The sequence below is a fragment of the Dasypus novemcinctus genome, chromosome 14, assembly GCF_030445035.2.
Source record: "Dasypus novemcinctus isolate mDasNov1 chromosome 14, mDasNov1.1.hap2, whole genome shotgun sequence".
NCBI lineage: Eukaryota > Metazoa > Chordata > Mammalia > Cingulata > Dasypodidae > Dasypus > Dasypus novemcinctus.
The window spans coordinates 53,908,787-53,921,299 of NC_080686.1; the positions used below are offsets into that span (position 1 = coordinate 53,908,787).

The 12,513-nt window shown below is 38.8% G+C and overlaps 1 protein-coding gene across 1 annotated transcript in view; it reads left to right on the forward strand.

Moving 5' to 3' along the window:
• Window positions 1–12,513, forward strand: part of SLC26A7 (solute carrier family 26 member 7) — a 127,476-nt gene that overhangs the window by 82,682 nt on the left and 32,281 nt on the right. Inside the window, exon 11 of the mRNA XM_058275714.2 lies at window positions 805–900. Within this exon, the coding sequence (XP_058131697.1) occupies window positions 805–900 (96 nt within the window). The remainder of the gene's footprint in view (window positions 1–804; window positions 901–12,513) is intronic.

Consider the following 12,513-nt stretch of genomic DNA (forward strand, 5'->3'; position numbering starts at 1 on the left):
TGGATGGTTTTGAGCAGAATTAGCATGGTCACTAGTTAAAGATATCCTAGAGGAAATTCTTGCCTAAATGGATTAAATTCCAACTGCGAAATCCTGTGTTTCTATATAAATGAATGTCAGAGCAAGGGAGTAGGGAGCAAACTACATCTTTGCACCCTTGATAGAGCCTTTATACAAAGTGACTCAGAACACTAGTGCTAATGGTTCACCTTACAGGGCCAGTGCACCAAAGTGGCCTAGGCTAGTGAGATCCTGGCCTTTGGAGATCCAGGGCCAGCCTCGGTGCTTTTTTGCTCTAATTCTTCATTTGTTAATGAGAAAAAGTTATTTCCACTGGAGGATCTTCCACCAATTAATTTCATTTTTCAATATAATTATAAATATCTGCAGGTGAACCCAGATAATTGACACTCAAAGTAATTCTTTAAAAAATACCTAATATAAAATTAATTTTTTCCAACAAATTTCAAACAAAAAACTGGGAATAGTTATAATAAAAGTAAGGGACAGGTAGTCTTGTAACTTCACTTTTGTAATTTACTACTACTCTTTTTCTTTCTGATTTTTTTGAGTGGCAAAATTTTTACCTTATGATTCTCTTGAAATATTATTGTATTCCTGAAGTGCAATCATAGGTTAGTGCTTAACAAAATGAAATATTTCATTATTGCTTTTGTCTTCTAAATGGTGATTGCTTTTCTCCAGTAAGAATTTTAAAAACAAAGAAATAAAATGCCGTGGTCCTTTTAAATTTGGATAAAAATCTTTATCTTGCATCTTCATCAACTTATTTTCTATTTATAGTGTGTTCTTGCTAGTGTTATTGTTGTGGGGCTGAAGGGAATGCTAATACAGTTCCGGGACTTAAAAAAATATTGGAACGTGGATAAAATTGATTGGGTAAGTGGAAATTTGACTTAAAATTCACCCCTTTGGCTTAAGTACATGTTACTAAATAAGCTGTAATACTCTTCTTTACATAAAAATGGATCTATCCATTTAAGTCTTGTATACTTTACAAACTATCCACTATGGTTTTTTCCAAACTCTTAATAAAATTATTAAAATGTAAGGTCTTTATAAGACACAGAAATGGAATTTTTAAAAATGTCAATGAATGGGTAGTTTCAGAACTTTTTAAGAAATGCTTTTAAAGAATTTTCTTTAATGTTTTTAAAGAAATTTGAATGATTAGGAATATCAAATTTATGTTTTGAATTGATTTTGAAAGTAAGACTCATCCAAGAAATACACATCAATAGAACTATGACCTTTTAAGCATGAATAAAAATCAGTATTAATTGCTAAGACATATATGCTTCATTACTACAGGGTGAAACACTTAACGGTGACAATATTCATTCTAAATGCAACAAGTCTCATGGATTGTCTTTTAAATGGATTGCATTGAGAAGAGGACCATGTTAATAGGACATTGCTGGGAACAGATTTAAATTATAATACTGACCAATGATAAAGTGTGGTTTATACTCAGAGAAAGGTTTAGCACACTCATGCAAGAGCATCCAGAATTCTCTTCCTCTTCAAAATGGGTGAAGTGCCCCAATCATGTATTTCGTGAATGCCAACTGCTTAGCTCCATTATGGCATTTGTCATGTTTTAATGTAATTATTTATTTATTCCTACTCCTTCAGAGTCTTTGCTCTGTGACACTTTGGTCCATTATTCATCCTGGTGCCTGCTTTCATAATAGGCCCCCCACGGCTCAATATTACTGAGCTCCAACCCAAGAACAATGCTGGGTGCCATGGAAAATACAGAGATGAATTTAAAACTACTGTCTGCTCCAGATTCTTATCATTTGTGCAGGAAGCAGATGTGGAAATTCTAACTTATTATGTAAGGTATTATACAATATGACATGGAAGTAAAAGTACCAGCTTAGTACCAGGGAAAAATGGAGGAAGGTACATTTAATTTAGACAGGGTTAATGGGAAAGACTCCCATACAAGAGTCAAATTATGAACGACAATTGAAAGAACTGTCTTTGGTAGGCAGACCAAAAATGAGGCTTGAGTGAGGATCAGGACATTTTTAGGATGATGCATGTGAAGTAGCACATGGAAACAGAGAAGTGAGAATATGCACTTATTCAACCAGCTATTACATAATGCTTTGATAAAGGTAATTCTAAGGAACTTATTAAGCATATAGGAAGAGACACCTTACTATATTGGAATGTGAGGGAAGGTTTCTTGTAAGAAGTGATATCTAAATTGAGAATTGTAAAATGAAAAGACATTGTCTGGGTGTGACACTTTGGAGTTCTTTTATGAAGCCCAAAAAGAAAAGGATTATGTTCTTTATTTTTTCTTTATTTTCTTTTAAATGTTACATTCAAAAAATATGAGGTCCCCATATACCCGCCCATATACCCCACCCCTCCCACATCAATAAACTCTTCCATCATTGTGGCACATCCACTGCACCCGGCGAATACATTCTGGAGAACTGCTGCAGCACATGGGCAGTGGTCCACATTGTAGTCCACACTCTCCCCCAGTCCACCCAATGGGCCACAACAGGACACACAACGTCCAGCATTCATCCCTGCAGCACCACCCAGGACAACTCCAAATCCTGAAAATGCCCCCACACCATAGCTCTTCTTCCCTTTCCCAAGCATGAGCAGCCACCGTGGTCACCCTCTCCACATCACTACTACAATTTCTTCCCTTACTAATCACAATAGTTCCCCAGCAGAACACCAGTAAGTCCACTTTAATCCATTCTCTATTCCTCCATCTTGTGGATCTGGAATGGCTATGTCCAGTCCCCCTCTACACCAACAGGGGGGTTTAGATTCCACATGGATGATCGATGCAATTCTCCTGCTTGCAGCTGTAGGCACTCTTGGCTCCCTGGTGTGGTGGTTGACCCTCTTCACCTCCCTGTCAGCTGGCCAGGGTAAGTCCAAAAAACTAAAGGATAGGAGCTGCAAGTCTGCTGAGGCCCAGGGCCTGGTCGTCACATGAACAGTTCAGAGATCCAGGTCTCCTGAGCATAGACCAACCCAAATGCCAACCATAGCTCCAGTAAAAGTGACAGAAGAGGCATGTGTAGAAAGGTTATATCTGAATCCAACTCCATCACACTCAGGAACACAAACTCCAAAGTAGGGCCAACTGAGATGGCCCTGGACTCCAGAGCGATCCACCCTGACCATAGAACCTGTGGGTCACTGCAGCCCTCAGGAGAACCAGCACCTGGGTTTCCATTTACCTTGGCTGTCTCTGGTACCTTGCTGAGGCATGCAGAAGCATCACCCCCTGATAACCTCCCAACACTTTTTTGGACACTCTTAGCCATATAAACTCACTTGTCCTTTCCATTTCCCCCTTTTTATCCAAAGTCAAAATGCAGTTTTTAATACCTGATATTATAAGTAGGCTGAGATATTCTGCCGGTCTGAGTTGACCTCTTTGTTCATGGTCTTTTTGTAGTTACATCATCAGCTGGTGCTTGGTAGTAATCCCTCAGTGCCAGGGAGGCTCATCCCTGGGAGTCATGTCCCACAATGGGGGGAAGGTACTGCATCTATATGCTGAGTTTGGCTTAGAGAGTGGCCACATTTGAGCAACATGGAGGCTCTCAGGAGGTAACACTTAGGCACCCCACTGCTATAGGCCTAGTTCATATTTCAGGCCCATAGGCTCATAATCAGAGCCATCAATATCAAGGGCTCATTGTTGTACCATCCATCTTTATTGGTCTTTGCCATTGCACTTGGGGGATTGTTGTTGTTCCATTGGGGAATGAGGTAGAGCTCCCCTGGTCAGGAATTCAGCACTCTCTCATCTGTCGTTTCCACCTGAAACCACTATGAAAATATCCAAACCTTTCTATGTACCCTGTATATATGCCCTGGAGAACTCCCTCCCAACCGTATGCATCCCACCAATGACACCCCACACAAGTGCTCCCTCCCTGCATAGTTGAACCTCTCTGTAGTCCAAAACTTCTTCAAAAAGGAAGCCCAATATATTGCTAGGTTCCCTTAATAGAAAAATGGAATATAGTGATGGGTTTAAAGGTTAGATATAGAATACATAGAAATTGAGAAAAATTAAAGGAAAAATAAATTGGGGTACCAAAGAAATGAAAAAATGAAAAAGCTTTGTTTTTGACATTTTGCCTTTCATCACTGCTACAGGTATTGCCCTGTATGTACAGTGGCAAGGCAATTTCTTCTATTTCTTCCTCAGTGTCTACCTCCTTTCTTCCCTTTTTTTTTTTTTTCCTGATTATTAAATTTCTCTTAACATAAGATTTAGGTCACAGTAATTCACATATACATACATATGGTACTCCCACATATCCAACATCAAACTCTTTGTCCCTTGCCCAACAGTGATCTTTTTACATGTTCATATTATATTTGCTGCAGCTAATGTACCAATATTGAAACAATAGCTTTCAAACATGGCTCCATTTACGTTTACATTATGGTTTATATTTTAGAGTATACAATTTTCTAAATTTTTAGTTATCTTATGTTTTACATTATGGTTTACATTTTAGCCTATAGACTTTTATACATTTTTGGTGTAATTTAACATGACCTATATCCATCATGGCATGATCTTGTGGAACACTTCCATTGTCCCACAGTTACCCTGATTCGATGTATTCAACACCTCTTTCCCCCTCCCTCAGGGCCCACCATGACAATCAATCTTCATTACTTGAGGGACCATATTCAGAGATACTTGCAAAAATGTTGAGGGCTTCACATACTTGACCATGCTAACCCACTGGGAGCCACCTAATCTCTCAAGAGATACAATTCCCTCTGTTTGAGAACATCAGTCCTCCCCAGGATATGGGTATACCTTCACTTTTATTGTGTGGGTCTCCACCCAATGATATAATCCACTATATCAAAATGAACACTCACACACTCCCCAGAAGCTTGCCCTGTGTCAAATGCCTCCCACCCTTAAGCATCCCAAACAGGCAACCTTCCATATGACATTCTCTAAAGAGTTTTCTCTGCACCACAATTTCAACCACATACCTGACAATCTCCCATGATCAAATGTTCCTCTCACCCTCTCCCCAATTTCTTGGGCAATCTGACCCATCCTCCCATCCCTAGCACCCCTAAAGCCCATGCAGACCCACCCTAAGTTATCCCTATGGCCCCATTTTATCCCTTCCCTATACAAATACTTACCTCTTACTTATCATAGATTTCACCCAAGTAGCTGTCAGCTCACAACCTTTCTCTATTCTCAAACTACCTTAAAGTTTATCATCCAGTGTCTAGCTCTCTGAGACAGCTTGGTTTACTTATGTCATATCAGAGAGGTTATGTAGTATTTGTCCTTCAATGCCTGGGTTGCATCACTCAACATAAGGTTCTCAAGATTCATCCATGTTTTCACATGTGTTTGCAGTGTATTAGTTCTTAAAGCTGAGTAGTATTCCATTTTATGTATAGACCACATTTTATTTATCCATTCATCTGTTGATGGGCATTTGGGTTGATTCCAACTTTTGGCAATAGTGAATAGTGCTGCTATGAACATTGGTGTGCATATATCAGTTTATGTCCTTGTTTTCAGATCTTCTGGGGGTATATACCCAGCAGTGGAATTGCTGGGTCATATGGCAAATCTATAGCTAGTTTTTTTGAGAAACTGCCAAACTGTCCTCCAGAATGGCTGGATCCTTCTGCATTCCTACCAGCAGTGGATGAGTGTTCCCATTCCTCCACATCCTCCCCAACAATTGTAGTCTTCTGATTTTTTGATAGCTGCCAGTCTTATGGGAGTAAGATGGTATCTCATTGTTGTTTTGATTTGCATTTCCCAATAGCTAGGGATTTTGAGCATTTTTTCATGTGTTTTTTAGCCATTTGTATATCATCTTTGGAGAAGTGTCTGTTCAAATCTTTTTCCCATTTTTTAAATGGGCTGTTTGTCTTTTTATTTTCAAGATATAGGAGTTCTTTATATATGCAAGATATAAGTCTCTTATCAGATACATGTTTACCAAATATTTTCTCCCATTGTGTAGGCTCTCTTTTCACTTTCCTGACAAACTCCTTTGAGGTGCAGAATGCTTTAATTTTGAGGAAGTCCCATTTATCTATTTGTTCTTTTGCTCCTTGGGCTTTTGGTGTGAAGCCATTTCCTATTACAGGTCCTGTAGATGCTTCCCTACTTTGCTTTCCAAGGTCTTTATGGTCTTGGGTTTATATTAGGTCTTTGATCCATCTTGAGTTGATTTTTGTATAAGGTATGAGTTAGTAATCCTCTTTCATTCTTTTACATATGGATATCCAGTTCTCCAGGCAGTATTTGTTGAAGAGGCCATTCTCTCCCAGTTGAGAGGGTTTGGTGGCCTTGTCAAATACCATATGGTTGTATATATGAGGATCTATATCAGAACTTTCAATTCGGTTCCATTGGTCCATGTACCTATCATTGTGCCAATACCATGCTGTTTTCACAACTGTAGCTTTGTAGTATGTTTTGAAGTCAGGTAGTGTAATTCCTCCAATTTCATTTTTCTTTTTCAATATGTCTTTGGCTATTTGAGGCCTCTTTCCTTTCAAAATAAGTTTCATAGTTAGTTTCTCTAGTTCATTAAAGAATGATGTGTTGATTTTTATTGGGATTGCATTGAATCGTAGATCAATTTTGGTAGGATAGACATCTTAATAATATTTAGTCTTCCTATCCATGAACAAGGAATATTCTTCCATTTATTTAGGTCTTCTCTGATTTCCTTGAACAATGGTATGTAGTTTTCTGTGTATAAGTCTTTTACATCTTTAGTTAAATTTAGTCCTAGGAATTTGATTTTTTTATTTACTATTGTGAATGGTATTTGATTCCTGATTTCCTCCTCAGATTGCTCATTATTGGTGTACAGAAATGCTACTGATTTTTGTGCATTTATCTTGTAACCTGCGACTTTACTGAACTCATTTATAAGTTCTAGAAGCTTTGTTGTAGACGTCTCAGGGTTTTCTATTTATAGGATCATATCATCTGCAAATAGTGAAATTTTGACGTCTTCCTTTCCAATTTGGATGCTTTTTTTGTCTGATTCTTGCCTCAGTGTTCGAGCAAGTACTTCTAAGACTATGTTAAATAGGAGGGGTGATAGTGGGCATCCTTGTCTTGTTCCTGATCTTAGAGGGAAAGATTTTAGGATTTCACCGTTGTAAATGATGTAGCTATGGGTTTTTCATATATACTCTTTATCATGTTCAGAAAGTTTCCTTCTATTCCGATCTTTTGCAGTGTTTTTACCAAGAAAGGGTGCTGTATTTTGTCAAATGCTTTTTCTGCATCTATAGATATCATGTGATTTTTTTCCCTTCAATCTGTTTATATGGTGTATTACATTGACTGATTTTCTTATGTTGAACCATCCTTGCATACCAGAAATGAACCCCAATTGGTCATGGTGATAATTTGTTTAATGCATTGTTGAATATGATTAGCAAGTATTTTGTTGAGGATTTTTACATCAAGGTTCGTTAGAGAGATTGGTCTGTAATTTTCCTTTCTTGTGGTCTCTTTGGCTTTGGTACTAGAGTAATGTTGGCATCATAGAATGAGTTAGGCAATGTTCCTTCTGTTTCAATTTTTTGGAAGAGTTTCACCAAGATTGGTGTTAGTTCTTTCCAGAATATTTTGTAGAATTCACCTGTGAAGCTGTCTGGCCCAGGGCTCTTTTTAGCTGGGAGGCTTTTAATGACTGATTCTATCTCTTTACTTTTGATTGTTTTGTTGAGATCATCAACTTCTTCTTTTGTCAATGTGGGCTGTTTATGTGTTTCTAGGAATTTGTCCATTTCCTCTAAATTGTTGTTTTTGTTGGAATATAGTTTTTCAAAGTATCCTCTTATGATAGTCTTTAATTCTGTGGGATCAGTGGTGATATCTCCTTTCTCATTTCTTATTTTGTGTCTTTGCATCTTCTCTCTTTTTTTCTTTGTTAATCTAGCTAAGGGTTTGTCAATTTTATTGATTTTCTCAAAGAACCAGCTCTTGATTTTGTTTATTTTTTCAAGTGCTTTCTTATTTTCTATTTCATTTAGTTCTTCTCTGATCTTTGTTATTTCTTTCTTTCTTCTTCCTTTAGGGTTAGTTTGTTATTTTTAACTAATTTCTCCAAATGTGCATTTAGTTCTTCAACTTTAGCTCTTTCTTCTTTTTTGATGTATGAATTTATGGCTATAAATTTCCCTCTCAGTACTGCTTTTGCTGCATCCCATAAGTTTGGATATGTTGTGTTATCATTTTCATTAGTTTCAAGGTAGTTTTAATTTCTTTTGAGATTTCCTCCTTGACCCACTGTTTTTCTAAGAGTATTGTTTAACTTCCAAATCTTGTTGCCAAATCTGGGTCTCTGGCCCTTGCAGATTTCCAGCTTCATTCCACTGTGACCAGAGAAATTATTTTGTATGATTTCTATCTTTCTGAATTCATTGAGACTTTTCCTGTGCCTAGCATGTGGTCTATCTTGGAGAATGATCCATGTGCACTTGAGAAGAATGTATATCCTGCTGTATTGAGTGTAATGTTCTGTATATTTCGATTAGGTCCAGCTCCTCTAATATATTGTTCAAAGTCTTTGTTTCTTTATTGATTCTCTTTTGAGATGTTCTGTCCAAAGTTGATAGTGACGTATTAAAGTCCCCCACTATAATTGTAGAGGCATCTATTCCTTCACTTAGTTTTTCCATGTTTGCCTCATGTATTTGGAGTCACCCTTGTTAGGAGCATAAATGTTTATGATTGTTTTTTCTTCTTGAAGGATTTTCCCTTTCACTAATATGTAGTGTCCATCTTTGTCTCTCAGAGTTGTTTTGCATTTAAAGTCTATTTTGTCTGATATTAATATAGCTACTTCTGCCCTTTTTTGGTTATTGTTTGCTTGTAAGATTGTTTTCCAGCCATTCACTTTCAACCTCGTTGAATCCCTGGGTCTAAGATGTGTTTCTTGCAGACAGCTTATAAATGGGTCATATTTCCTTATCCAATCTTCCAGTCTGAGTCTCTTAAAAGATAAGTTTAATCCACTGACATTCAGTGTTATTACTTTCAATGAATTACTTATATTTGCCATATTTTCTTTGGATTTGTGTTTGTCATATTCTGTTTGGTTTTCTTTTTTTGTTTTTGTCTTTTTAGTTGCTCTTACACTCTCCTCCAACTCTGTCTCTCTTGTTTTTTCCTTTCTTCCTGCAGAACTCCCTTTAGCATTTCTTGAAGGGCAGGATTCTTGTTGGCAAACTCTCTTAGTTTTGGTTTATCTGTGATATTTTGAACTCTCCAACATTTTTGAATGCTAACTTTGCTGGATAGAGTATGCTTGGTTAGAAATTTTTTTATTTTAGTACCTTGACTATGTCATACCACTCTCTTCTTGCCTCCATGGTTTCAGATGAGAAATCAGCACTTAATCTTATGGAGCCTCCTTTGTATGTCATGGTTCTCTTTTCTCTTGCTCTTTTAGTATTTTCTCTTTGTCTTGAGCATTGGATAACTTAAAAGTATGTCTTGGGGTAGGCCTGTTGGGATTTATGATGTTTGGGGTGCACTGTGCTTCCTGGACATGTACATCTATCTCCCTCAGTAGGTTTGGGAAGTTGTCAGCCATTATTTCCTCCAACACCCCTCCCATCCCCTTTCCCTTCTCTTCTCCTTCTGGGATGCCTATAATGTGTATGTTTGTGCATTTTGCATTGTCATTCAGGTCCCTAAACCCCTGCTGGATTTTTTCTTTTTTTTTTTTTGATCAGTTCTACTACCTGTTTAATTTCAGATGCACTGTCTTCCACATCACTAATTCTTTTCTCTGCCTCTTAGAATCTGCTGTTATTTGCTGAATTTTTGATTTCTTGAATTGTGCTTTCATCACCATCATATCTGTTATCTTTTGGGGTATGATTGCTATTTCTTCTGTATTCTCTCCAAGTGTTTTCTTCATATTCTTAATCTCTTCCTTCACTTCATCAAATTGGTCCGTAATACATGTTTTGAGAGCTTTAGTTACTTGTACAATGTTCTGCTCCTCTTCCTGGTCTTTAGTTTGTTCATTGGATTGGGGTCTGTTTTCCTGATTATTGGTTTGGTTTGTAGTTTTTTGTTGCTGTCTGGTCATTTTATCTTGATGGGTTTAGTCAGTTGCTTAGCTTCTTTGTCTAGTTTGGAGTTTAATTAGTTGTTGTTTCTGAGTGTGTTTTAAGTCTTCTCCTTGTCACTTTGTTCTTCTTATTCTATTTCTTTGTGGTTGGCTAAGTTCACTTGAAGGAAAATATTAGGGCCAGAGAAAGCAAAAGGAGTAAGAAAAGAAAATGAATAATAGTAGTATTGAGAGTAAATATTAACAGAGGAACCATGTGAGATATAGGAGGATGGATATTAGACTCATGTAAGGTATGTAGAGTTATAACAGTAAGAAAAGAAGAATACATAAAAATCTGAATATGGGGAGGAATACAGTGTGAATTAAAAGGCCTGTGTGTTCAGGAGAGAGGGAAAGAGAAAAGAGAGGACAATAATATAAAGAGTGAATATAAGGCAGAAAACAGAACAAAGGTATTAATAATAAGTCAAAAAAAATCGGGGGGCAAACAAAGAGAGGTGTAATGTAAGAGAAACAATCAATGATGGAGGATAGAAAGATGTAGAGGAAAGGGAATAGTGTTGGTGGCCAAAGTCAATACACACAGAAAAGAGTAAATGGAGGATGGGGAAATACAGCAAATGTGAAGCTCTCCCTGCAGCACCTAATGTAAGAAGAATAAGAAAGCAGAGAAAGAAAGAAAGAGAAAAAAAGAGACTAAAGTCAGTGGAGAAGTAAGCAGGAAAAAGAAAAAGAGTAAGGAAAAAGAAAGAAAAAAGGGCCTTGGGGGGATAAAGAGGAAGGAAAAACAAGGAAAAACCAACCAAATACTAGGGAAAGTTTCAAACAAGGAATCCTGTTTGTAGTTAAATAAAATGCTTAGGGATCTGATGTTCCCTCTTTTCTTCCTTCCCTCACTTCCCTCTCTCCCAGGCAGGAGAGCTGCCTGAGAGGTCCAGTAGGAGATTCAAGTGGGTCATTGTTGAATCAGCTCTGCACAAAAAACAATGCTCTTAATTTCCAGAGAGAGACAACCCACACCTCACCAGGAACACCAAGTATGTTATCAGAGGCTTGGAAAGCACTCCTACAATCCTTTTCCTTTAGGTATGCTATGAGAGGTCTAGTTGATTTTCTGACTCCACCTTCTCTCAGGCCAAGTTTCCTATCCCAGGTGAATTGGGCTTTCTCAGCAGATTCACCACTCCTCTCTTCCCAGACTCTCCCCAAGTCAGCCAGTATTCTCCAAGCACAAAAAAAAAAAAAAAAAAAGAAAGAAAGAAAGAAAGAAAAGAAAAGAATAAAGGGGGTAGGGTGGGGACACCAGAAAATCAAACCCGCACTATCCAGGCCCCCGTACTGCAACCACCACTGAATCCCTCCCACCCACGGAGTCAATCCAAAACTGGAGGGCTAAGGCAATCCTGGACCCCCAGGAGCACTGGACTTGGGAAAGGGAAGTCCGGGACTCTGCAGACCCAGGGCATGTAGGTCCATGGAACACGGGCTATGGGTACTCAGGGGACATGGACCTGGGGACCACACATCCGGGGACCACAGGGCCCAGGAATGCCACTGCACAACTGACAGATCCCAGGAAACACCATGGCCGCCAGCCACAGGGGGAAGGGTCCCACCAGTCCATAGTTCCCAACTCTGTACTTGTAAGCTGCAATTCTACCTTTAGCAAGCATCACCTCCACCACTCTCTCTCCAAATTGATGTCCACACACCCTCTGCCCTGCAAGCCCCCAATACAGCCCACTCCAGCAAGACTCTAACCCCACTCGGCCGCCACTTCTCAGGAGAGACCATAAGGTGCACTCACTCAGATGCCATCTTGCCCCACCAACCCCAGGATTATGTTCTTGAACTAATCCATTCCTTTCCTGTGGGTGTGAGGTCCTTTTGATTGGACTATCTCAGTGAGGCATTACTCAGGTTTGGTTTCTACCCACTTGTTTGATCTGATATAAATGGAGACACAGAGGAAGAGACACACAGGAAAAGGGAACTCTGCCATTTTGATCCTGTATTGTGAGAGAAGACTTGAAGATCACTAGCAGCCAGAGCTTAAGCATGAAGCCCCTAAAAGCCTGGGCCCATGGAGCAGCACAAAGCTGAAGAGATGAGCCATATGCCTGATAGCCCACAGCTGAGCTCTGGGAGACAGTAGATTCTGGAGGGGCAGGCAGGGACTTTGGCAGAGATTATCAGCCATCTTTGCCACATGGCAGGACAGCAGGATCACCAGTAGCTGACTTCAGTGAGAAAGCATCTTTGATTTGGACATTTCATGGACTCAGAACTTTAAGTGGGGATTTTACTCCAAGGAAAATCTCCACTATAAAAGCCAACCCATTCCTGGTACTTTACATTGGCTGCCCTGTGGCAAACT